The sequence below is a fragment of the Rhipicephalus microplus genome, chromosome X (assembly GCF_043290135.1).
Source record: "Rhipicephalus microplus isolate Deutch F79 chromosome X, USDA_Rmic, whole genome shotgun sequence".
Classification (NCBI taxonomy): Eukaryota; Metazoa; Arthropoda; class Arachnida; order Ixodida; family Ixodidae; genus Rhipicephalus; species Rhipicephalus microplus.
Genome location: NC_134710.1, coordinates 159,991,114 through 160,019,046, shown reverse-complemented (window position 1 = coordinate 160,019,046; position 27,933 = coordinate 159,991,114). Strand labels below are relative to the sequence as shown.

The following is a 27,933-nucleotide window of genomic DNA, read 5'->3' as shown; positions in this document are numbered from 1 at the left end:
CGAGAGGCGCGCAATGAACGTCACCTCGACAACCGTAAAAACGCACGAGGCGAAAGAAACAGCCCTTTGCCCACCGGTATCTACGAAGACCGCACGCGCAACTCCAACGTTATCGGCCTTTTGCGCGGGCTGCGATACAAGCGACACAGTGCACGTGGAGATGCAGCCACTTGAATGATCATGGGCAGTGCCAAGAAAGTTACACGGGCGCACGAAGAGGGCCGTGCAGAAAAGTGGGAGTGCGACAAAAACACCTTCCACTAAAACCACCTGATGTACACGTATACAAGCGATAGCGTTTACAGTCATCACGCACGTTACATGAAGCTCTGTCAAAACTACGATTTGGAAACCATACGTAAGCATGCATCCAGCATGTCTTTCGTCATTACACTGTACGTATCACAACTGCCCCACCACGGTGGTCTAGTGGCTAAGGTACTCGGCTGCTGACCCGCAGGTCACGGGATCCAATCGCGGCTGCATTTCCGATGGAAGCGGAGATGCTGTAGGCCCGTGTGCTCAGATTTAGGCGCACGTTAAAGAAGCCCAGGTGGTCGAAATTTCCGGAGCCCTCCACTACGGCGTCTCTCATAATCATAGCGTGGTTTTGGGACGTTAAACTCCACATATCAATCAACGACTACATAACCAACAGCAAACAGTACTGCCCCTCCATGCACGTAAACACCATGCTACCCACATCCACTATAACAGAAAAACGTAGGCGCACGAAACGCATAACAGAATGAGTCTTGGACAAAGCACGTTCTGCGCCACAGCTATAGATGCACCTATAGCCATTAGGCCGCCCTTCACCGTGGCTGACAGCTAACATTATCGTAGCAAGAAACCTGGTTGCGTGACGTCATCTCAAAGGCGCAACATGGCTCACTAGTGGCATTTAGCGGTGAACAGGTGTGCTTTCCCACAACTCCGAGATTTGGGTAATGTAATCTAGCGCTCACTGGTGCTGAAAGCTACAGGTGTCACAAAATTTGGGAACCCTTAAGCTTCGCCTTCAAAGAGTTGAACGCGTAGCGATATTTTGTCCCTAGTGCATACTTGAAACAGTGTATGATACCCTTTCGAACTTGCTATGCACCCACTACGTGGCCTCAAGAGTGCAGTAGCGTGTGTGTCTTTCGTAGTGGGTGACTCCATGGCTTTAAACAATGAAGTCATTATGACAATTCCGTGTTCTGACGCCCGATGGCAATGTACGCTTGTATTAGGCATTATTACGGCAATATTCCACGTTGTATTGTGAGGCATGAATACAAGGAGACGTGTGTCGTAAAGCGTGACAGTTACTTTCACTGCATTTCCAAGAAGACGAAGTCCCTGTATTCACGAGCAGAAGCATGGCTGGTGTGGCAGAACACCCGCTTCCCACGCAAACTACCCGGGGTTCGATGCCCACTAAGACCCAGAATTTAGTAGTTGCTTTAATTTCATCTTTCTCGATTTTTCGGTCACAACCAACTACGCCGGAATTTCTGCGAAACGATCTGTATCGCGTTAATATTTCGGCCGAAGGCAGGTAAACAGCGCTCGTGTTTGGCACAGCGCCGTTGGTGAGACCATGGGTACTATTTATATTGTTGAATAACATGCAATTTATTATTATTATTATTATTATTATTATTTAATGCGAAAACATTAGGTACCTCCCTCGAGAAAAGGCGACCGCCGTTAGCGCGCAACGCGATAGGCTCTTCCAGAGCAATGCATTTACGAGTTCTATAAATGGTTAAAAATCGATATGCAAGTAGAATCGATCATGATTATAAATATACTGATAAGGAGTTATACGAGTCACGCTCGACGGGGGATCGAAGCAGATGATCGAAATATGCTACGGAGACCGATGGTCATGCGCGTGGTCGGATCGAGTTATGTAATGTTGATAAGGTCACGAGAAAACGGTTGCAAGGATTCCAGTAAGAACCGATACGTTCGATGAGGTTCTATCCGGCTCGTATCAGGTCTTACTGGTTCCACCAATAGTCCGATCGCGTTTGACAAGCGTCGGAGCCTACAAACCCTATAGATGGCAAGACCAATGTCCCGGGCGGGCCCTTCTGCAATTTGCGGTATACGAACCATGCACATGGCGCGCTTTCTCAGCAGCGATCGCGTAGTTCATTAGCGCTAGTTACACAAGGAATACGGCGACCATGCTCCGATTGATCCGCGTTTTATGCTTTGTGTTAATTTACGATCATTGCACTCCTTTTTGTTTTCCGTGGGCGCGGGTGGAAGAACAAAGGAACACGTTAAGGTGCGTATGAAGGCAGCAGCAAAAACTATTATACCGGCCGGTACAAACAGAGATGCCATCAAGCCGCAAAACAAGAGAACTGCAGCATTTGATTGCTATCTTCGGCACCGCTATTTTACGGCAATATTTAAAGAAAATAAACTTTTTTTTATTGGGGGAGCGGCGGTCGGGTCATTTAGGATAATTGAAGTCCTTCCTGGGAAGTGCCTATTGCCGCTTTAAATGTTTCCATAAAGCGACCACTGGTAATTTTGGCGGGCACATTCGCGAAAACAAAATAATAAGCGCCGAAGAAAGCAACTTCCGCACTCCCACAATGGTTTCCGACAACGATCGCAGTGCTGTTTTAGATTCGTTTATTGAATTGCGTAATACATTCATGGCAAGCGCAGCCCGTACACCTACAAAGCCAAGTCGGCCGATGGCCGGCCATCTAAGGATAATATGTCAGGTTTTATCACGGCGTGAAAACTGCTTTTCGCAGAATAAGATTGACTGTCTGTTTACTGTATAAAGGTTAACTAATTAATTTTATATACCAAATGCCGTATTTAATGTCTCACCTCAAAAACGTGTGCCGCCATTCAAGTAATACCGAAGACGGCGAGCAGTTCCATTATTTAGAGGCCGGCCCAACAGCCTAAACGTCGATAAACCAAATTTTGTTAGCACACCTCTTTATTTATATAATTACAAATAACAACCCACCACATCGTCATGACCGAACAGCATGGAATCGCAAGCGAAGGTCAGCGCGCGCCGGCGGGACTGGTCGAAACTGGTTGTCCTCTGCGGTGGCAGGCTTCCAACTACTACGCGCACCCCACCGGGCACAACCGATGACGATAACGAAGCCCTCAGCACCCTCCCCCCACACACACGCGTTCTTTTGTCACGACGGCAAGGAACGGCGCGAGCCACTCTCCTCAGTTCTCTGCAGTACGCATCATCGCGCCGCACAAGGCCATACAGCGAACAAGGTTATTCGCGGGGCATAACTAGCAAACACCGCAATGCCTAATCCAACTTCCTTCCGCTGGCCTGCAGCACGCTGTCAAAAATGAGACAGCGTGCCCTCACAATATTTGTATAATGTTCAACCAACTGTTAAAAACCAAGACGCAAGGCCACGAAGTATTCTGGACATGTGCCATCCTACGAATGTCCTACTCAAATTATCCGATAGCAACCTGAAATTAACTTCGGGATAGTCTGTTTTTACTGATAGTGTAAGCACACTGAAGGAAAATAAATTTTAAGGGCTCACTTTCTTAGACCCAGCATTAATGAGAACTAACATACAATTATGACAATCAAAAGTAATTGTAATATGAATGTGAAGAAAAGTGGACGAAAAGACGACTCACCACCGGCCAGAACCGAACCTGCGACGTTCGAATAACGCGTCCGGTGCTCTACCACTGAGCTACAGTGGCGATCATCCCTCCGTCCACTTTATAGGTTTAAATGTGGGAGTTTCAGTCAGTGCCACCTGTTGCCATTGCAGCGAGTGTGGAACACTCTTTTTGCCTGTTTTGGCTTGATGTAGTGTGTGATCTTATTACGTGCTGGCCAGCAGAACAATAATCCCTCGCATACCACCTCAAGGCATCAAGTCTGCCAGAACAACACTCACGCTATGAATGAAGGAAAGTTTAAATTTTAAGGCTCATTACTTCTGAAGTGTGAATAACTTATACTGCAACTACACTGGGTTACAGGAAAGTGGGGAAGGAAGGGGGAAGATGAAAAAAGTGCATCAAAACCATAACAGCAGAAGCTACTTTTTCATTTCCTTGCCCATCCTCAGAACTCTACCGAACTACTACCAGCTTACCTCATACAGATTTCTGTATGTAGCAAGCCCAGATCTTGAAAAAAAAAAAAAGAGTGCTCAACAAGATGTACAAACACTTTGAATTATCTGCTCGTGCAAGAGGAAACCATACCATAAGAGAAACAGGCCAAGGCAAGGGTCCAAGGAAATTAAACATATAATTTTAACTTCATATAAAACCACTACCTGGCTTCCCACAGAGGCCATTCTGGTACATAAATGCTAGACACGTCTTTCGAAATAGTGACACAAAGTGTTCAACTGATACTTTTTCAGTAAGGGTAGCAAGCTATGACATCATCTAATCTAACCTGTCATCAGTGAATGCTGAATTCTATCACCATGACAATGTACAACATTCAGTGATAAGTGTCTTCCGTACATTGCTGACTTTCTGTAAAGCTGTAAGTTGCATCTGTAACTGCTTCTGTAAGCTGCAAAGTTTTAACACTTAACAATCCATTTCACTTCTAAAACATTAAAGGAATAGGGTAAGCAAAAATATTGAAAAAAAATAATAATTTTTTGTTTAGCATTATTTAAAATCTGTAGCCTCTTCTGAACCAGAATCAGTCATTTGTCTCAATGCAGTTTTTTTTTTCCCCTCTAAAAATGACATAATTCCATACTTCTGTGGTGACCTTTCATGCCCCCATTCTTACGTAGCAAAGGATTCCTTGAAGTTCAAGCATCACAGCCATATGGAGAAGTTACAGTTTGCAAGCGGGAGTGCATTTGGCACATTCAGAAAAAATGCAACTAGAACTGCGAAAACGAAAGAAAGCATAGGCATCAAGCTTTCCGTCAGGAAATTTATATCTGGCCGGGAACATCTTAGTGGTGTCATCATTGGGAAACACCAAACTATTATCGTTGGGCCATTAGAAAAAATAGAGTCAGCTTGGAGGACATGCGAAAATCTGTCCGGTTGAACACATTTTCACATGGCATCGAAGAATACCAATCCTTAGGCCTTCACTCAAGGGACACCAAAACTTGGTGTAAATTCAACAAAGCTTAGTCGAATGGTCCACAATTCAATCATAAAGAACAGTTTCCAGCAGCTTTCAGAGGCTGTTAAGCCGAATTATCAGGAACTAGCTCATCGAATTACTGGCAAAATGCCTCTGCGGGAAAACTCAAAAGCATAACGAGTCTGATTGTGGTGTGGGAGCGAGCTAGAAAAAAATTTCCTTAGGAATCAAAGAACGTAAATATGCACTTTTGATGCTGTGTTCGCTTTTAGTGATGGTAATATAGCCCGTGTGAATGGACTGAACTATTTATAATTTCGACAGGGCACTGCCCAGTGCAGGGCCTACGCACCCTTGAACTGTGTTGACAGTATTGTGCTAACACGGCTGCATAGCAGGCGACAAATGAGGCTCACCAGGCATGACATTTTAACATAAAAAGAAAGAACGATATTGGTGATGAGTGTCTGGCTGGTGCCTAATGAACGGGTCCATCACTTTGCTGTTATCCCGTTGTACTTTTGAAATAATGCAATTTTCAACTTTAAATGCGATTATCTCAAAACATGCTTTTTTGTACTTATGTTCATTTTTCTCAGCAACCACAGTATCTAGAATCGTAGATTTCGGCCAATATTTAGGTAACTTAATAGGAAATATGCTGAAACAGAATTATGTGAAGAAGTGCTCTTCTGCAACACGTCTAATTGCTATTATCGAGTGATAATTTGGTACCTAAAGTAAAAAATTCACAAAAAATTGGCATTACAATTTTCAGTGCTGAATCTGCTTCATTCAGTAAGAAGAGGAATGGCTCATGATCGAATGATAATAAAAATTAGTGTAGCTCTTATGTTCGTGAAGAAAAAGATGCATAAACTTTGCCTAAATTACATGACGGCTATAGGGTTTACCCTGCTTCCTTAAAGGATTGTTCTATTCCCAATCTACTAGTGGCACACATTAGTTCAACCACATTTGTGAGCTTTGGCTAGCTGATATTAAGGGCTATAGTGTTTTAGTAAAATAAAAAAAAGAGCTAGCTGTGCAGAAGGAATGCAAACCTAACAGACATGGGCAACCACGTGTGAACTGGGAAGGAAAATTCCTTCACAATTTTAAGAACCCAGCATAAGGGTTATAAGAGTTTCTACAGAATGTTCCACATTGATTTTCTCTATTTGGCATCATGCACCCAGCTTCCAAAGCTGCTTCCAAGCTTACATTTGGCCTGCATTGAAAATCAGCCGCCAGGGCTGAGAATCTAAGCTGAATGCTCATGCTCAGCAGGTAAGCAAAACTGTACAAGCAGAACTCTTGACACAAACTACAGAAGCACAAGAAAGTAGGCCAGCAAGAAGTAATCAGTCAAAAAGAAAGCCCTAATGAATGTAACAGGATCTTCAAGAATAGCAAAAAATTGGTCTAACATCACACCAAAGAAATTATGATTTCCTTTATTTTTGTTTTGCTAATATAAGTACATGATACAAAATAAACATTTGAAATTTCCTTCCTCACCTAAAAGATTACAATTTTTCAACTCAGTCTATTTGAGTAAAGGCAACACATGATTCCACTGTTGAGTGCACAGTGTTGGAACTACAAGGAGTGGCAGCATGTTCCTCTTGAATAAGTGGGCTTGCAAGAGTACCTTGACTAACATATAGGCAGAATGTTCAAGAATAGGCACTTGCAACATCAAAAGGAGAGCATGACCAAGTAATGCAATAATCACGAGGGAAGCTAACCAACACCTTGCTTGCGAAAAATAAAAGCCTGGAATCAAATGTATTACTCAAAATTAACATTTTAAGAGAAGGGTGTGGGCTTGGTAGTGACATACACAGTATGTGGTGCATAATAGAATGGGCATTAATGCTTGAAAGAACTTTACTCCTTTAGATGCCAGAAGAGGGTGATGAGTTACGGAAGGCCTAACTGAAAAGCATTAAAAATTCGACTGTTTTCAATTACATTAAAAAAATGATGTAACAAACGACAAAAATGAATAACAAAGACACTGTGCACATTCTGGAAGTATATATATTTGAGTGACGCGAGAAAAATAAATGAGTTGAAAGTCTGGCACCCTATCCTGTCTCCTTTTTTTCCTTGCTAGTATCAGTTCCACCACAAATATTTTATTAAGCTATGCACCAACTCGCCGAATGTCCCACTCTGCTAAAAACACTGTGATGCACTGAAAAGTGTGCATCTTAAGCTACAGGGATGGCACCAGGTTTCCTGATACAAGGTGGGCAGGAGCAAAACTTTTGGGAGGCAGGTCACCCTCCCCCTTTACAGTAAATTATTGCAAAAAAAAAAGGAAACATTTCGTAGCAACCCTCTTTCCCAAAGTGGGAGATGCCCTCTACAACTTGCGTCTAGCCAAGCGTCCTTCAGGACCCCTTTTTGTGTATAAAGTTTCACAACCATACCCACCAACATTCGACTTAAATCAAACATACACAAAACTTTGTTATAAGTCCATTTACTACATGCTCAGGCTTTTCTCCCAAATAAAAACCGCCTGCAATCGTTTGGCAAAGTAAATGGTGCATACCACCTGTGGACAACATTGAGTTATCAGTAAAGTTCGATTGGGCAACCAAACACAGCTCAATACAATGAGAGAAGCTCAGAGTTGCCCAAGCCACTCAAGAATTGAAGACATCCCATGTCAGAGAAGTAACCACTTATGTACTAAAAAAGCCGGAATGACTTCGAAAATAGAATATTAAGACAAAATCTCGTTTGTTCAAGAAGTGATGTGATGGTAGAAATAAAGAAACATTGAACGCTGTCCAAAAACTTAATACAAGAAAGTTTCAGCTTCCACTAAGAAACCTTGTTCACTCTATAGTGAACAAGGCTTCCGTGTGAAGTTGAACCATTATATTTTTTACAACACCTTTTTGATCGCCATTCAGTGTTTTTATTTCAACCATACAGTTTCCAAAATCTCACAACGTCTGGTAAGACAACAACAAAACATGTGAGGGATGCATGCATCCAGCAAGCAAACTGACTTCACAACTGAATGGAGCCAGAAATTCCATTACAAGAAACCTAAAAACCAGTAGCAGCAGCACAAGCCTACCACAAAACTGAAGCCTATCCCACAGACTGCAAACTGTTTCTGTGAGAACACCGCCCCAACATTCCGCATGTTTAGCCCATCCCTTGGAAGTATAAGTGAATTTAACTGCACATGTGCACATCAACAGCCACTCCCAGAACTGATTGATTGATTGATATGTGGGGTTTAACGTCCCAAAACCACCATATGATTATGAGAGACGCCGTAGTGGAAGGCTCCAGAAATTTCGACCACCTGGGGTTCTTTAACGTGCGCCCAAATCTGAGCACACGGGCCTACAACATTTCCGCCTCCATCGGAAATGCAGCCGCCGCAGCCGGGATTTGATCCCGCGACCTGCGGGTCAGCAGCCGAGTACCTTAGCCACTAGACCACCGCGGCGGGGCCCACTCCCAGAACTGATGCACACAATAATATGTAGCGAGTATACCCTACCACGACGCCCTTTAAATCTGTATTCCCTACATAGCTCCAATGACTAATGCAATCCATATTCCCCAGATTGCACTGCCACACATATATTGGGATAGTTGCATAGTAGTGAGCAATAGTGCAAGTAGTTGGCCCCATTGATGGTGTAGTTATGCAGACAGATGACCATTAGTGACATGCACATAAGAAATTTCGTGTTAGCTGCTCGGTGGCCAACTCTGTTCCCATGGCAAAGAAAGCACCCTAATGCTCCAATCATTAAAACATGATGAACAACTAAAAAGACATGCTATTTAACAAACTTCCCTAAAGCAAGTCATCACTTTCAAGATGCTTGTCCAATCATCCAGTAACACAGCAACAATTTATTAAAAGTGAGCCCATCTTATGGCTGCAAAGATACCAGTCATAAGATGCATTGATCACCTATATTTGCTGCAAACTTCATTAGATTGCACAGCTGTCATACATTTCAATAAGGTCTTGCGGACTACCTTCCAAATGAACACACATTAATGCAAGAAATAGAACGTCTGACTGCTCTGCAGTGGCTGAAGACAAGAACACTGGCAAATGCAAATATTAAGTTTAAAGAAAATGCAAAGCACAAGGCACGATAGCTATATGTGAGACGAATACAAGGTTTGATTAAATTTTTTACGTTGTACCTGACTTGCATTTTTAAAATACTACTTGGGATGGCGATGGCGTAGCGGTTAGAGCATCCGCCTCGCATGCAAAAGGTCCGTGGTTCAAATCCCGATGCCGCGCAGTTCCCAACCGGATTAAAAAAGAAATCTGCGTGGTGATGAAACTGCATTAAGAGGCTTGGGGTGCGGCCTCACCGGTAACTACCGCCGGTAACGCACTCCCTCACCAGAGAAGGATTGGCCACCCTGGTGCAGTATCTGGCCACTACCTCCCACATGCATACGTCAATAAACTCATGGCCCTCAGTCCCCAGCAGCTGCGAAGCAACTGACCACGGCGGCGGTCAGATCTGCAACGCAGCAGAGGGTGCTAAGAATCTCTGGATCCGGACAGGCCGCCATTGGAACCTGAACTTGGCAGCGTTTAACGCTAGAACCTTATCTAGTGAAGGAAGTCTAGCTGTACTATTCGAGGAGCTAGAGGGTGTTAAATGAGATATAATAGGGCTCAGTGAGGTTAGGAGGACAGATGAGGCATATACGGTGCTACAGAATGGGCACATCCTTTGCTACCGGGGCTTGGCTGACAGAAGAGAACTGGGAGTGGGGTTCCTAATTCACAGAAACATAGCTGACAACATAGAGGAATACTATAGCATTAATAAAAGGGTGGTAGGTATTGTAATTAAACTGAATAAGAGATACAAGATGAACATGGTACAGGTTTATGCACCTACATCCAGCCATGATGACGCTTCAGTTGAAAGCTTCCATGAAAACGTGGAATCCTCAATGAGTAAGGTAAAAACACAGTATACTATACTAATGGGAGACTTTAATGCAAAAGTAGGGAAGAAGCAGGCTGGAGCCCAGGCAATAGGAGATTATGGCATTGGTACTAGAAACGCCACAGGAGAGCTACTAGTAGAATTCACAGAACGCAATAATTTACGGATTTTGAATACCTTCTACGGAAAATGAGGAAACCGCAAGTGGACATGAAGGAGCCCTAATGGCGAAAATAAGAACGAAATAGACTTTATAATGAGTGCACACCCAGGCATCGTGCAGGATGTGGAAGTGGTTGGCAAGGTACGATGCAGTGACCATAGAATAATACGGTCTCGAATTCGCCTAGACTTGAAGAAGGAACGACAGAAACTGATGTGCAAGAATCAAATCAATGATCTAGCACTGAGAGGGAAGAGAGGGAAAGTACAGGAATTCAAAGTCTCGCTTCAGAACAGGTACTCGGCTCTTAGTGAGGAAACCAACCTTAGCGTGGATACAATGAATGATAATCTGACAAGTATCATTACGGAGTGTGCAGTGGAAGTTGAAGGCAGGGTAATCAGACAGGACACTGGCAAGCTTCCCCAGGAAAGGATGAATCTTGTTAAGAAGCATCAAAGCATGATAGTCTCAAGTACAATAGACAAAATAGAACTGGCAAAGCTTTCAAAGTTGATTAATAGGCATAAGGTATGCAATGCAAGAAGGTATAACATGGAGAGAATTGAACACACTCTGAAAAACGGAGCAAGCGTCAAAGCAGTGAAGAGGAAACTTGGGATAGGCGAAAATCGGATGTATGCACTAAGGGACAAAGAAGGCAAAATAACTACCAATATAGATAGAATAGTTAAAGTAGCAGAGGAGTTTTACAGAGATCTGTACAGTAGCCAGAACAACCACGACTTTAATACTATAAGAAGTAGCAGTAACCCGGACGACACCCCACCAGTAATGATAGAAGTCAGAAAAGCTTTGGAGAGCATGCAAAGAGGCAAAGCTGCTGGTGAGGATCAGGTAACATCAGATCTGCTGAAAGATGGAGGACAGATTGTGTTAGAAAAACTAGCCACCCTGTTTACAAGGTGTCTCCTGACGGGAATAGTACCAGAGTCTTGGAAGAATGCTAACATCATCTTAATACATAAGAAAGGAGATGACAAGGACTTGAAGAATTACAAGCCGATCAGCTTGCTCTCTGTAGTATGCAAGCTATTTACAAAGGTAATTGCTAACAGAGTAAAGAAAACATTAGAATTCAATCAACCAAAGGAACAAGCAGGATTTCAAACAGGCTACTAAACAATCGACCACATTCATACTATCAATCAGGTAATAGAGCAATGCTCAAAATATAACCAACCACTATACATAGCCTTCACAGATTACGAGAAGGCATTTGATTCAGTAGAAATATCAGCCGTCATGCAGACACTGCGGAATCAGGGCGTCGATGAAGTATATATAAACATCCTGGAAGAAATCTACAGGGGATCAACTGCTACCACAGCGCTTCATAAAGAAAGCAACAGAATACCAATCAAGAAGGCTGTAAGGCAGGGGGACACAATCTCCCCAATGCTATTTACCGCGTGCTTACAGGAGGTTTTCAGAAGCCTAGAATGGGAACAGTTAGGGATAAGAATGGAGAGTACCTTAGTAACCTGCGCTTCACCGATGACATTGCATTGCTGAGTAACTCAGGGGACGAATTGCAACTCATGATAACGGAGTTAGACAAGGAGAGCAAAAAGGTGGGTCTTAAAATTAATCTGCAGAAAACGAAAGTAATGTACAACAACCTCGGAAGAGAGCAGCGCTTCGAGATAGGTAATAGTGCACTTCAATTTGTAAAAGACTGTCTACTTCGGGCAGGTAATAACCACGGAGCCGAACCACGAGATTGAAGTAACTAGAAGAATAAGAATGGGGTGAAGCACATTTGGCAAGCACTCTCAAATTATGACAGGTAGATTGCCGCCACTATCCCTCAAGAGAAAGGTATACAACAGCTGTGTCTTGCCGGTGCTTAGCTACAGAGCAGAAACCTGGAGACTTACAAAGAGAGCTCAGCTTAAATTGAGGACGACGCAGCGAGTAATGGAAAGGAAAATGGTAGGTGTAACCTTAAGAGACAAGAAGACAGCAGAGTGCATTAGGTAACAAACGGGGGTTAAGGATATCATAGCTCAAATCAAGAAGAAGAAATGGACATGGGCCGGGCAAGTAGCACGTAGACAGGATAACCGCTGGTCATTAAGGGTAACTAACTGGATTCCCAGAGAAGGCAAGCGAGTTAGGGGGAGACAGAAGGTTAGGTGGGCAGATGAGATTAAGAAGTTTGCGGGTATAAATTGGCAGCAGCAAACACAGGACCGGGTTAACTGGCGGAACATGGGAGGAACTTTGTCCTGCAGTGGACGTAGTCAGGCTGATGATGATGATTACAGCAGCTCGGTGTTTTAACCATCTAACGAGTGATTTCCTGAAGACATATGATTGATTTAATTGCACACAATCTCAAAAAAAAAAGCCTACCTAACAAGATATGAAAACAACTATGAAAAAAAGAATTTTCATGCAACCAGCTTGAGCCTACTACTTCCCTTCACCATAAATGCAGACAGCAATACTGAAAACCTCAAAACTGAACGTCACATCTAGCAGATGTAGGCATAGAAAAATGAAGTGTGGCTTCAACAGGATCACACAGGCAATGATGTGCCAACAAGCTGCTGAGGCTGCCCACACACCACCTTAGCACATATAATTCCCACTGCAAGGGAACAACCTGTTCTGCTATTTTCAAATTACTTTTTTCTACAAAAGCCGATTCCATTTTGCACATGCAAATTTCTCAATGTCTTCACTACACACAACCCTTTGCCATCCCTGATGACATGGCTTGCCTAGGTCCCTTTTTCCCCCGCCAGGTTATGTATAATATCGGCGACCCGTTTGTTTTCTGACCCACTATGCTGTTCCTTTATGTTGTGCCTGTCTTTACATTCTATTCTACGTGGTGCAGTCTTTACTCCATTTTATCATCATCATCCAAGTTTCTGTACTGTATTTCATTATGGATAAGGTGCAATCATTCTACAATATTCACTTTACAGATGGCAGTAATGGGCTGGGAAAATTAAATCCTCCTAAGTGGCCCCCACTTTTATACCCTTGCAAACGTATTCGACAGCTGCGATTATAACTAGTGTCATCGCCATGGTGACACATTGGAACAACTTGAAAGGTCAAGGCTTGAAGCACTGCAATTGCATGAATCAGAGGCATAATGCACTTCACACAAATATACCAATTCGGCAGTGTGACAGTGCGTTTCAAGTTTCGAAGCACTCAACATGAAAAAAAATTCAGGCGCAGGGAACCCTTGTCTTGCCAGGCCCTCGGCGAAAGCAACTTGTAACATCACTTCTTGCACAACGTGCGCTGAAATCCCCTCGCATGCAGCATGCCAACGAAAAGTGGCCGCAATTAACTTAATGGTGAGAACGTGTCATGCACTTAAAAACACTCGTAAACTTGCTCGAATCAGCTGCACTTGTACGGCATTGCTCGGCGGTCACCGAAAAAAAAAAAAAAGTCAGAAACTGCAGAGAAAACTACAACGTGTCCCGTGAGTGCCGTTGAATGGGCGGAGGTGAAGCTTAATCTTGCGAGAAAAGTGGCTTCTCAACCTAAGAGGTCCGGAGCGATACGGTCGACACAAAAGAAGCAACCTTAATGACACGGAGTTGATAAGCGATAGCCCGAAACCTCCGGCGGATACAAGGCAGACGACATGAAATATTAACTGATGCACAATTTGCACTCTACTTCCCCCCTCCCCCTGATTTCTAGACACGGCGCACGCGAAATCCCACGCTCGCAGGACAGACGGGCACTCGCATAGCTGGTCAGGAACGACCGGAAGCGAGACACAAGGCCAATTTGCAACGTGTGGTCGGTGGCCACGAAGAGGCACTTTCGCGAGCTGATACGAGTTGCGCAACATACACAAGTGGCAAGCGCGGTCCGTAACTGTCAAAATGACGCTTTCTGGTAAGCATCCCACGAATTCTGTAAAATCACATGATCCCTAACCCATTTGGCAATGACGCAAGTACAGCAGTACCTTCGGTCAGTGACACCTGTCAGAGCTAGCGACAGTTTCCAAACAGCTGTTGCCAGATTATTTCACGCTCGTTTTGCCGGCACAAGCGCATGGCGGCACTACGGCGCGACGTTACGCAACGTTGGTTATAAGGCTTACCGCGGTAGACAAGTGATGATCTTCATCGTGTGCAGTTTTCTACGTGGTTCTCCCACAGGTATTTGGAGTGAGGCCCGTCACGTGTAGCTGCCCACCGGGTCGAGGAGGCCGTGTGCCGCACGTCGCACTAGGTAAAGGGAGAGTGAGCCACTTCTATCCAACCGCCTTGCGATAACACGGCCCCACGGAATTTTTCCACGTACCCCTGCGACCAACCGCTGATAAGCGGACTCGGCTGCCAGCGTGACAAATGCGAGTCCGAACTCACACCCCCGATACACAAAATTAGCAAACAGTGCACTAATTTACTTAGCAATGCATGTATCTACATGGTCTACGCGCGCAGACCTACCTTCGAGCGCGGAAGCCGCACAAGGCGCGAAAAGCAAATAAAAGGTCGCAAAAAAATGCGCAACTTTCGTGACGTCAAGCAAAACTTAGTCCGCTATTGGACAAAGACACGCTTCCTGTTGAAAAAGGCGAGATTTGTCGTCTGCTACTTCCGACGCGTCATAGGAGGGAAAGGAGGGGGGGGGGGGGCGTTGTCAAACTCGTTCCCACGCAACACAGACATACCACGGAACGTTTGATATTAGTTATTTCCTGCTATACGAGTAATACACTTAAGAAAATGTTGAAAAAAAATTCACCTACTACTCGGCCAATTCCCTGCATTGGGTATGTGATGACATGAGGAGAAAAACGTTTGCTGTTGAAAAACACAACGCCTGCGCGTCCTTTGAATTTCGTGCTTACCCCCCCCCCCCCCCCCCCGACAGCGATGCGCGTTCACGATTGATATGTGGGGTTTAACGTCCCAAAACCAGCATATGATTATGAGAGACGCCAAAGTGGCGGGCTCCTGATGCCACGTTCAGAAGATATCGAGGTAGGAGGAGGTAATGCTACTAAAACTATTTATTATAACACACAACTTACATCATTTCGAAGCAAATTGCTTTATTATTGAAAGAGGCATGAGCACAAGTTTCTATCACCAATCAAAAACTTGGGTTTTAGTAAATAACACTGACGTGAAAGAGTAGCATCAACGCCACAAATCTGTACATGTTTTTATTCAGCCTCGCTGATTTTATACCTAATATTTATATAAATATATACATATATCCCAGCAATCGGGTCACATACCAAGCGATCACACGCATGCACAACACAACAAGCTATGTGAAAAGTTTTAATGAGTCACTGTATTTGGAGCATCTTCGTAACACCATGGCGGTCTGCAATGTACAGCTGCATGCGTACCAAACGCAGAAGTCATAATAAATTACGGCACGCCTCGGTAGAGGGTACGCTCAACTCTTCACTGAGGGCTAGGACCAAAAATGTGCTGACACAGGCTGCACATCACGAATACGTCCACAGCATAGCAGAACACATTGCTGGCTGTACGCGATGGCGAGATTCGCCAGTCCATGGTTCAGTCAATTCTCGGCTTGCGGTTCCGGGTTCGTGGCGTTCCTTGCACTTCCGAAGCACCGTTATTCGCAGCCAGGAGTTCCCGCACAAATCGAAACCGTGACAGAAACAGTTTCCACACGATGTACCATCCTGCAATATAAAGGTATAACGTAAGCCGAATTGCTGCTTTCTAAACAACGCACTTTCGATTGCGATCGAGCTTCTTGCCCATAACTGGCTCATTCGCGCAAAATGCGGAGACGAGAGTATTTCGGTCCAGAAATTCGACTGCGATAAGATTGTGATACCCGCATTAGACAAAGGAAGAACGAAACAGCGCTTGTCTAAAAATCTCAATTATGAACCAATTGTAATCGCATGAAACGTTAGGCAAAGTGCAACTTTGCTTTTTACGAATTACGTTAGGTACAGCAAATTAATATCACCTCAACAATTTACGGAGAACAAGGTGCCAAACAAAATCTCACACCAAAATAACCACACGCTTCGTTTGCGTCTTTCTCTGAGTCGCATGCATATCCATGTGCTTACCTATGCCCACCAGCAAAAGAACGAGCAACAAGGCGAAAACAAACGATACTATTGCCAAAAAGAAGTTTGACATGATTTATAACAAAGTAGAACAGCTTGTATCAGAACAGCGAAATTCCGAAGTCACTGCTTTCAACCACTGGAAGCGGCCATATTGCGCGATCCACATGTGCGCTATCAACACAACCACATTCACATTACGGTTAGCGAATTTATCTCGTGCTCTCTTTTCGCTTATTTTATAAATAAAGTAAATTTTTGTGTCATATTGTGAGCAATAATATTGTAATAACAATAAAGCTTGAAATTCACAAACTTACATTGTTTTTTTTTTGCGTTTTTATTCTAACCAGCTTGCAGCGCTTCTGCAGCGCTATTATGAGCTGCTTCGGACCCGCCTGCTGATTCTAGTGGGCATCTAGCAGCCGTCCGTGTTTTGTGTCGTATCATGGCTCTCGAAGATTTTCTGAAGGTGGACTTGCGCTCTGGATTTGGCAAAGCATCATTTGATCAGCAAGACCTTCTTGCTTTTGGTGATGCCTTTGGGTCTAACTTCAAATGCCACACACAGCTGGCCTTGCCGCCGTTTGCAAATGTGAGTAAATCTTGTGCGATTTTGCTTTCATCGATGACGCTGTTACTCTTATGATGTGTGCAGCCTAAGGAAGGAATGGCAGCGCTGTTGAGAGATGATTCGGGAAAACAGATCAAGATTCACTACGACAAAGGTACAACCACGCTGGCCTTCAAGTACAAGGGTGGAGTCATTGTGGCGGCCGACTCTCGAGCCACCGGTGGAGAGTACATTGGTAAGCGCGACGCTAGACGCTGCCAGTTACTAGTTGTCTCGCGATTATCGCATGACACTTGCCATATTTATTATGAGCACTGGGCCACTTTGATGCACCGACATTAACCATGACTTTTCTCGCGTTGTGTGAGTGCGTATGACTGTAATTTTGCTGCATGATTCATCATTACTGCTCGCTTTGTCGTTCGTGTCTGTACTATTGTTGTAGTTGTTGTTGTCAGTTTCTGGTGACTCTAGTGAAATAAACCTACTTAACTCACAATCAAAATATTAGGGGCCATAGGTAACATTTTATAATGGTAGTTCATGACAGTAACTGATGCCGCGAAAAGTATTTTTCTCATTTCACCTTGCTCAGTTAACATCGAAAAAGACTGTCTATTTACTTCACAATTTCTCTTTTTTTAGTTTTGTGTTCCGGATGTTCTTTGTGTGTTGGGAATAACGCCTAAGGGCCCCTTTAATTCTTTTTAAACAACCATCTTTTTGTTGACGGTTGCATGGACTTGTGGTTATAACTGCTTTTAGAATAAGTCAAAGCACCTACTTGAAATACTTTAGTTTCACAATTGAATCGCCACGTCATGACTAACCACATTATTGAATAATGGTGCTGGCAAAAGAGATTTATGCCAGGAGAGCAACAATGCTCGTTTGTGATTGGGTGAAAATCAAATTGTAGATTTACCATATGCAAGTAGACAATATAATAAAAAAATAGAAAGAGCAGTACAGCTTAAAAAAAACAATAGATGATTTGATGGCATATCTGCTCTGACTTTTATACAACTCTCTATATTGTAGACTGCATGTATGAAAAGCTTATATAAACATTTTTCTTAGCAACAGAATGTTTGCCATGTGACTGCAAACACAGGTGAGGAAGGCAGAGAGTTAGATTGAGTGATAAAATAAAGAGGTTCATGGGGATAAATTGAAGTACCCTGTCCGAGATGGGGTGCACTAGAGATTAGAAGAGTCCATCTTGCAGTGGACTTAAATAGGCTGAAAATGATTATGATGATGTATTGATTTTCAAGAAGCCTTGTCACCTCTTTTTATGTGTATTGTTTACTGCTCGTTCAAGTAGTCCGAAGTTTTTCAACTTAGGCACGTTGTTGTTGCCACCCCCTTGTCATGTCAGTTAAACTACACATTTTGTGATAATGGTGCCTTCAGCATACTCTCTAAAACCAGCAACTATGGAGTTGGAAACTTCCCGTGCAGACACATCTTCAACTCATTGTGAACCTTCACTACATTTGTAATGAAGGGTTGCATCACTGGATGATTCAAATGAAGACAGGAATGTTTAAAAATGGTTGAAAAATGAGCTTATGATACCTTTTAAAACTTTTTACCTGAAACAAAGTGTTGGTGTGTTTTACAAAATAGGCCTCTTCTATGTAATGCCTATGGTTGTACAGTTTTGTACATTCTTTTGTTTTTTGCGTCTCCTTGTTTGTGGTTTACCCGGACATTTATCGGGGAACGGGATACATCTGCACAACGTTACATGAATTTATAACAGAATAGCACCGCAAAAAAAGGAACACCACATTACCCAATTGGTAATGTAGTGTTCCTTTGTTTTATCAATGGAATTATTTTGGTACTCCAGGTTATTGTAATTGCCTCTTCATTATTTCCTATATTTACAAGCTCTTGAGTTGACTAGATGTCCAACTGTGAATGGAATTATGGGCATAAAAAGACCGTTTTTTTTTTTCTCTGGTCAGAAGGACTCTTTGCATATCGTATGAATAGCTTGCGTGTAATGTCATTGATGCAGCATAAAAATGTACGGGTGCTCCAATATGGTGGCTTCGATGACAAATTGTGGTTCACCTGCTTCAATGTGGTAATGAAATAGCAATTACTGTGTGTGAATAACAAAAGAACCTGCATGTGATGTTTTGTTCACAATAATGGGACATAACAAATTACACGGCAGTTTAGTGATAGCTCTTACACGGCAGTTTCAATGATGTCAATACGAGCCGGCTATACTGTTATCATTCATTAAAAACAAGCAATTTCTTATTCATTTGATTTAATGCAGTAAACAATAGTATTCAGCTTAAATATTGAAAATTTTCGCGATTTATGCACGCCTGCTGTTTTGTTTTGGGATGTTGCAATATTATGTTGCTTGACAGTACCTGAGCCACACTACAATCTCTTATCTTTTTTAGTTCAGAACTGCAGTTATTGTAATGTTAGTATTTCACCAGGAATTCAAATTTCTTTCCAAATATAATCTTGTGTGTCATTACCAGTCATGTAATAGCTACATCAAACTGCGCCAAGAAGTGAAACCGGCTCCATCCTGCTATATTTGAGCAGAAATCACATAACCTGCACCAAGCGTGCTTCTAGACGACATTCTCGCAGTCTTTATACGTAGCAGGCAATCGAAATACACATGTTTGCTATCATTGTATTCTTGAGTGGTTACTAGAGGAGACAGGTGAAATGTGTATAGCTGTAAAATCTTGTGGGGCCAGTGACTACGTGCTCAACTCTCTAGAGAGCATTGTTTGATTGAGGTAATGGTGATTAGCAACCAGATCATTTGCTGCATAGCTCTTGCTTGAGCTCACTATAACGTTCATGTCTAATCACCACTTGTGCTGCAACTTTGCCCATTGCGACCACCTTGCCCCACTGCAAAGATACGCACACAGTGTCTCACAAATGGTTACATCCATGCTCAAGCGTGTACCCTGGTGTGAAAAGTAACTTTTGCTGCGTGTAAATACATGGTGGCATTTAAAGCCATGTAAGCTGGCGGCTTGAAGTACTGACCCAGGCAGTGGCGCTGGCGAGGTGAAAGCTGGAGTTTCCCAGTTTTGTGGCAGGCATGCTCTTTAAATAATCGTCGTGATCAAGATGTGAAGTTCATACAAGCAAGATTTATTTGAGCTGTTTACTGTATGTCTAGGCTCAATTCAGCCGTTGATTCTGCATGCTGAGTTTTTCGGCGGGGAGCAAGACCTGACCAAACAATACCAGCTACCCCATTCTGTGAAGTTAAAGCAAGTCAGGTTTAAAGAATTACTAGATGTGAAGTCTCATGAAAAAAAAGTAAGAATCGGCAAATATATGTTTTTAAAGATGCTAGTCTTCCTAATATTGATTGCAAGAATCACCATGAGCGTTACGTGAGTGTACTTCAAACATATTGTTTTAGTTAGTGACTTTTGTTCTGAATTCAAAAGGATTTCATGCACAGCACATTATTTTTTAACACCGCATGATGGCCAGGATTTATCAAAGTTACAGCCGCTGTAGGGGCCTGTGGGATCATTTGTGCTGGAAGAGCAAAGTGATACACTGTCCCACTATATCAGTGCTGCTTCTTGACTTTTGCAAAAGTTCAAGTTAAAGCACCTGTCTAAATAAAAATCAAAGCTACTCACTCTCACAATTTAATGTAGTGTGGTATCGGAATTAGGAAAAAATATACAAAGTATTTATTCAACCTTCTATTTTTTGTTACTTCCAACGAACCAAAAACCTCACAAGTCTGTTTGTAAACTGTGTGAACTATTCAGCGCATGCATAAGCCCAGGTTGTATTGAAAGTGCATATGTAATTAGAGTACTATAGCAAAGAGAACTAACCGACAACACTGCCAAGAAAAGTATATGGGATGTTATTAGTAATAAATATAATGTAAATGTAAAAAAAAAGAAAAGTGAATGAAAAGATAACTTGTCGGTGGGCTCCGTATCTGCGACCTTCGAATAACGTGTCCTCTCTTTTCAATTGTTCAAAAGAATTAGTGGAAAATTTTTGTAGCTAGGAGCATCAGGGAAAGCCACACTAATTAAAAAAAATTAGAACTGCATCGTGAGGAAATTTCTAGCAGCCTGATGTCATATGTGTAGAAGTTTAAGGCAGCATGCAACAAATCGAGAAACAGCTACAGTTTCACCTTTTTTGGATATTATACGTAAGTATGCAAATATAGTGCATACATTTATTTATTTTCTAACATCGTAAAACTACTAATATTAGCAAATTAAAAGTTGCAATCAAAAATTTGTGACAAGCTACTCCTCTAGACGGTTGACTTGTTACTTCAAATATAGGCTGCAGCTGTTCCAGAAGCTGCGCCAAGGTGGTTTCGGTCGGATCACATGGCAGCATTACCTATATGCAGGCTCACAGACCGTGAAGAAGATAATTGTCATCAACAAATATCTGCTGGGAACCATGGCAGGTGGAGCTGCAGACTGCGTGTACTGGCAGCGTGTTCTAGCTGAACGGTGCCGGTAGGATGTGCTTTTGTTTCATTCTTGGTATAGTGTAGTGTGTAGGACAAAGTACTGAAGCTATACTTGTCCGCTCAGTTCAGCAACTTGACACGTCTTTGATACGTCATTGGTGTGAAACCAATGACCAAGCGGGGCTTCCTCCACATAAGCATGTCATAGCGGTGCTGGCAGGAGGAGCACTTATCCCCTCGCGGTTGAGAAACACCTCTTGGAGGTTTTTCGTTCTGGCAATACCACTTCTCCCTGAGTCTCGGGCTATACAAAACAGCAGAGGGCAGCACAGAAAAATGAAAATGCGAACTGCGTGACTGAACTGTATCGCCGCAGAGCCAAGGCACCGTTTCACGGGGTGAAAAACCTATCGATAAGCTTAGTGGTGCATAACGTTGCCCATGGGCAAGCTTTCATCAGACTGCTCGTACAAGGGGGATTGGATTGGTCAAACGAGGGAAACAGGAGCTGGATTGTATTTCGAAAAGGAGGGTCTGCACGGTGCACAGCGCTGTAATATTTGGCAAATGTTTTTGCCGCGGTATAATGTGCGAATGGGCAAGTTTGTTTCGGAGGTGTAAAAAAAACATCAGAGCCTGTTTACTGGCCCTTTATCATTCATTTTCAACTGTATGCTCCGGCATGTGTTAAGCAGTTTTCTCGGTGATTTATCACGTGTGTGCATGAAAACAAGACTATTTTAAGTGCCATCAGCTTGCAATATTTGCACAACCAAGAAAACTTGAAGATTGTGAGTCATTACACGCCAAATGTATGGAGGAACACAAGAACAACTGCACATGATATTGCAGATCAAGGCCACATTATGAGCTTGAAGAAACATGTTCATACAATGCCATTACCGCAGAAATTGCAGCTACGCGAGTCATCAGCTAAAGTAACATTTTTTTCTATAGATACAAGGCAACATCAATGCATATTACACCAGCATTGCCTTTCCTATCTGTGTGCGTGTATTTATGTTTCATGCTGTGTTGAGTAATGTGCTTTGACTCGGTGAAGGCAGCAAACATTTTAGCATATGCATTGCCACCATTGATGAACGAACCGCTGTGGCTCATACCCGTTTTGGGCTGTGAAGAGGAAGAGAATATTTTCGTTGCTCGGGTTCAGGTGAACTCCTGGCTGCAGGTCTTGTTTTGCTTGCGACATTACTGGTGGAGAGGCTGGGTACGTGTACTTCGGCTGTGTTGGCCATCGTGGAGACAGCTACATGTCCAAAAGCAAGAAGTAGCTGCCGCCTGCATGGGTTACCCCCTGTATTTGGTCCCTTGACATTGTGACGTCCCCGAAAACATGGACTGAACCCCGGTCCTTTCAGGATGTTTTGGCTCGTTTCTTAAACCCACGCAAAAAAGAAGGAAAAGAAAACCTTCGGTGTAACGAATGGGCATTCCGGAGTGGAGTACCTGCAAGGATTATTTATACTATTCTCGCGGGCTCCCCCGCGCAAACACGAGGACCGGGTGGCGCCTTGTCGTCTACAGACAGCTCGACAGTGTACGGTGGAGATTATCCGCGCGCACCCTTCAGATTTGTGGCATGGGGGAGCAGCAGAGCACCTTTTGTTGGTTCGGGGAATGCGACCCTGCCGCAGCGCCTGTGCCGGGTCCGACCTGACTTTTCGTCAGCCTCCGTGGCTCCAGGGCTCATTACTGTGTTCTGCGCGGATGGCCACCCGCGGCGTTGAATGACGAAGAAGCGGCGGCTACGGAGAATTTCGCGGGAGACACCGAGCTGCATGGCAACGTTGAGACTTGGTCTGGACATCGGCTCATCATGTACCGGAAGCATCGGGACCATTGTTCGCCCGTAATTAAAGTGTCTTGGGACAGCTCGCCCATCTCTCTCTCTGAGACTTGAGTTTGTACATTGCTACTTGCTCGGCCTTGTTTGGGAGAGGGTTTTCTACTGGTGTGGGCCACGGGGGCGGCCGTCGAAGATGATACACTCGGACTGACAAGAAGATATGCCGCGTCGATAGTGGCGATTGGTTTGGTGCCCCGGTGGGGCGGAGTCGGAATCCGAGAAAAGCGGCCACAGGTCAAGGAAGGAGAGAGGCGAGGAGAGTCATTCCGAGGGGAGGAAAAGAAGTAGAAGACGACGGAAGGAGACAGATCAGACCTCGATGGCGAGAACCAACCTTCGGCCCCGACTCGAGCAGCCAACTCTGAGGCCGCAACTACATGGACATTCTGTGAGACGAACTTCACCTCCTTTACTTAAACGAGCTTTGCGGGAAGGGATGCAGCATATTGATACATTGCGCGATTTTATTAATTTATGACTTTATCATTTGTGTCGTCCTGTGTTATTATATATGCATACCATTGTATTGTTGCAGTTACTATCTTTATGTGCCTGCCCTGTGTCGAACGTCGCGAGTGTCTAAATCATGTGTTATTCTGTGTAGTGGTTTATGTACGCGGGTATACGATGTTTGCTGTTAGTAATAAATTAAATGAATCAGTAAACAGGAACAGGTCGTGGCGTCTCTTACTTCCCGGCCCCAGCACGAATCCCTGTATGTGGGAAGTGATTGAGACACATAGCTAAGAGGGAGCCGGATAGACAAGGGGTTGAGTGGTCTTCCCTCTCTTTGGTAATCACTGGCGTAGCAGGGGACGTCTCAACATCGACACCCAGAAAGATGGCAACTTCGATGACAAGCCAGGCGGTCCAAATCAGCAATGCCCATGGTTCTCTTCTCGCCCATGTTTTTCATGCGCCACAGACACCAAAGCCGTTCCATGGAGACATCTTCGAGGATGTTGATGACTGGCTCGATCACTTTGATCGGGTTGCCAGTATTAACGAATGGGACGATGTTCGCAAGCTGCGCCGAGTTTACTTCTACTTGGAGGATTCTGCGAAGACGTGGTACAAGAACCACGAGGGCTCCTTTGCAACCTGGCAAGAGTTTAGCCGTCAGCTCTGTGACGCCTATCGGAACACCGAGAGGAAGGAGAGGGCTGAACAAGCCATATCCTGCAGAAACCAGCGGCCGAACGAACGAGTATTCATGTTTGTCAAGGACATGCTTCGGCTCTTCAAGCGCTTGAACCCTGCCATGCCCGAGGAAAAGAAGGTGCGGCATTTGATGCGCGGAGTAAAAGAACAGCTTTTCGCTGAGCTCGTGCGCAATCCACCGACGACAGTCGCCCAGTTCATCAGTGAGGCGACCACTATGGAACGTACGCTGCAACAGCAGTCGTCACAATACGAACGCGAGATCCCGGCCACCGCATGCTCTATCGGCTCTGACAGCGAGAGACAGGCCCTCGCAGACTTCATTCTAGGTATTGTTCGGGACGAACTGCGATAGCTTCAGGCAGTGGGATCCCATCAACCTGTGTCAGCCCTCGCAGATGCAATCAGACAAGAAGTCCGGCAGGCCGTCACACCCTGACCCCAATCGCACCACCGATTCCCGAGGCCTCAGTCCTGACATACGCAGCGGCATTGCGATCCCCTGCGCCACCGGCTACAGATCCTGCTATGCGGCCCAGGTACCAGGCTATGCAGTCATTCCACGCCACTGCTTCGAGCCCGCCTCTCGGCTCAAGGTTTCCGAGCACACCCACCTATCTGCCGTCTACCTCAAGACAAAGTGGTAGCAAGGCAAGCACGTGGCGCACCTCGAATAACCGTCCGCTCTGCTATCACTGCGGCGAAGCGGGTCACGTATACAGGAACTGTCAATACCGGCAACTAGGTCTCTGCGGCTTCCATCCTGATGCTCGATGCCCGCGCTACGGTGAGCGCCCCCGCGAAATCGAAGCCTATCTCACGGGCCAGCGAACACCTTCGACTGTTCAGCACCACCAGTCGAGATCACCGTCGCCTCGCCGGTCTACGTCACCCAGTTTGCCCTCATCGTCTTCCGCTCCTTTCAGGAGCCGGTCACCAAGTCCCCGCAGGGGAAACTAGGAACGGCGACTTCTGGGGGTGAAGTCGCGGCCCGGCGAACTGTAAAAGACCCTCATTCGACTCAATGACGAGATGAGGACCATTCCGGCTTTGCAGTGTTCTCTGACAGCAGAAAGATCGTTTCTGCCGAAATCGCCGTCTTCGTCGACAATCATCCTGTCAACGCCCTCGTCGACACCGGTGCAGACTATTCCGTAATGAGCACCACACTGGCATCTGAACTAAGGAAGGTTACCACACCATGGCAAGAACCCCAGTTGCGCATGGCAAGTGGCCATCTGGTGATGCCTACCGGTATGTGCACGGCATGCATTCGTATACCAACGTCGACATTTGTGGGCTCTTTCCTCGTATTGCGCGTGTGCTCTCGGCAAGTCATTCTAGAAATGGCCTTCTTTCGTGAATACGGTGCCGTCATCGACCTCCGTGAATTACTTGTGTCGTTCGAGGATCCTTTTTGCGCTGCAACTGACAGTACACAATTCCGGAAAAGAGCGCTCCGTGTTACCGACGATTCTGACTCTCCCACCTCGAAGCAGCCTCTTTGTCGAAGTAGAATTGGGACAGGACGTGTCTGTTGCGGTAATTGCAGAGGCCAATTTGTCTCTCCTTAATTCACGACAAATCTGTGTTGCCTGAGAAATCATTCAACCTAGCAATAGGCATGTTCACCTGCTGGTCACGAACTTGAGCGACGAATAGCACCACCTAACGAGACACACTGCCATTGCATATTGTGAAGAACTTGCCGATGCCGATGGTTCATCCACGTTAGCTTTATCTTCATCGAATGGCCACCCTGACGAGGCCTTCGCGAGCACTCTAGACGTAAACGAAAGACTGCCTTCGGCTCAACGAGAAAGCCTTTTGCGTTTACTTGGCTCATTTCAAGACTGCTTTGCCACTACGTCAAAGGTTAAACAGACACCACTTGCTCAGCACCGTATCATCACGGAACCCACCGAGAGACCCATCCGACAACACGCCTATAGGGTGTCGCAAAAAGAGCAAGACGCTATACGTGACCAAGTCCAGCAGATGCTTCAGGACGACGTCATCCAGCCATCAACCAGTCCCTGGGCTTTGCCAGTTGTGCTAGTAAAGAAGGACGGTACGTTGCGTTTTTGCGTTGATTACCGTAAACTGAACAAGGTCACCAAAAAGGACGTTCATCCTCTACCCCGGATAGATGACTCGTTGGACCGTATACGCAATGCTAAATATTTTTCTACCATGGCGTAGTGGCTACTGGCAAATCACAGTGGATGAGCGCAACCGCGAAAAGACGGCGTTTATTACTCCCGACGGTCTGTACGAGTTTAAAGTGGTGCCTTTCGGTCTATGCTCAGTGCCAGCTACTTTCCAAAGAATGATGGATACGGTTCTCACAGGGCTCAAATGGCAAACATTTTTTGTTTGCCTTGATGACGTCGTGGTCTTTGCAGACACCTTTGAACAACACGTCCAACGCCTTCATGCAGTACTTCAGGCAATCAGAACAGCAGGGCTTTCTCTCAAACCCGAGAAATGTCATTTTGGATATGAAGAACTGAAGTTCCTTGGTCACGTTGTGAGCCATGCCGGCATTCACCCAGATCCGGAGAAAACCTGCGCTGTTGCCGCCTTTCCCGTGCCCACAAAAAAGTGCGACCTACGCTGATTTCTGGGGCTCTGTATTACAGGCGCTTTGTCAAAAACTTTTCGAAGATTGCTGAACCCCTCAACAAGCTTACAAAAGACGGTGTCTCGTTTGTTTGGGGTCCCGGTCAGTGTCATGCGTTTGACACCCTCCGAAACCTCCTGCAGGCTCCGCCTGTACTGGGTCATTTTGACGAAAGCGCTGACGTGGAATTACACACTGACGCTAGCAACGTTGGACTAGGAGCGGTATTAGTTCAGTGGCATAATGGCATAGAGCGCGTGATCGCTTATGCGAGCAGAACGTTATCCCCAGCGGAGAAAAACTATTCTGCAACCGAGAAGGAATGCCTTGCTGTTCTGTGGGCCATAACAAAGTTCCGCCCATACTTGTATGGCCGCCCATTCAGGGTAGTTAGCGACCACCATTCCCTTTGTTGGCTCGCAAATCTCAAAGATCCCTCAGGTCGTCTAGCATGATGGAGCCTTCGGCTACAAGATTGCGATGTCACCATCGTCCACAAATCTGGGCGGAAACACACCGACGCCGACTGTCTCTCACGTGCACCGGTCGAAAATGCCAACACTGACCTTGAAGACGACGACACTTTTCTTTCTGCCGTATCGGCAACCTGCTTGGCTGAGCAAGAGCGTCGCGACTCTGAGCTCATTCCGCTCATTGACTACCTGGAAGGACGCAATTCCCACCCTCCCCGAAGCTTTGCACACTCGCTATCCTCCTTTTGTTTCCGCGATGGAGTGATTTACAAAAAGAACTTTCATCCTACACAAGCTGTGTATCTGCTTGTTGCGCCAACTACGCTTCGTAGTGATATTTTACGTGCGTGTCATGATGAGCCATCGTCCGGACACCTCGGCTATACGTGCACGCTGGCCTCGCAAAGACTGTGAAGCACTACGTTCGCACATGTCACGATTGTCA

At 44.9% G+C, this 27,933-nt stretch overlaps 2 protein-coding genes and 1 long non-coding RNA gene across 3 annotated transcripts in view; 1 reads left to right on the top strand and 2 right to left on the bottom strand.

The window, feature by feature from the left end:
* Window positions 1-14,499, bottom strand: part of LOC119177078 (phosphoenolpyruvate carboxykinase, cytosolic [GTP]) — a 69,999-nt gene extending 55,500 nt beyond the window's left edge. The window contains exon 1 of the mRNA XM_037428461.2: window positions 14,343-14,499. Coding sequence (XP_037284358.1) covers window positions 14,343-14,368 — 26 coding nt within the window. The 5' untranslated portion in view covers window positions 14,369-14,499. The remainder of the gene's footprint in view (window positions 1-14,342) is intronic.
* Window positions 14,500-15,285: 786 nt separating this feature from the next.
* On the bottom strand, window positions 15,286-16,484 carry LOC119177081 (uncharacterized). The gene is made up of 2 exons (XR_005110532.2): window positions 16,317-16,484; window positions 15,286-15,914 (listed from the first exon to the last, which is right to left on the bottom strand). It is a non-coding gene; the product is annotated as an uncharacterized LOC119177081 (long non-coding RNA).
* A 203-nt stretch (window positions 16,485-16,687) lies between these two features.
* LOC119177079 (proteasome subunit beta type-5) overlaps window positions 16,688-27,933 on the top strand; it is a 32,217-nt gene continuing 20,971 nt past the window's right edge. Inside the window, exons 1-3 of the mRNA XM_037428462.2 lie at window positions 16,688-16,911; window positions 16,975-17,125; window positions 21,296-21,407. Of these exons, the coding sequence (XP_037284359.2) occupies window positions 16,765-16,911; window positions 16,975-17,125; window positions 21,296-21,407 (410 nt within the window). The 5' untranslated portion in view covers window positions 16,688-16,764. The remainder of the gene's footprint in view (window positions 16,912-16,974; window positions 17,126-21,295; window positions 21,408-27,933) is intronic.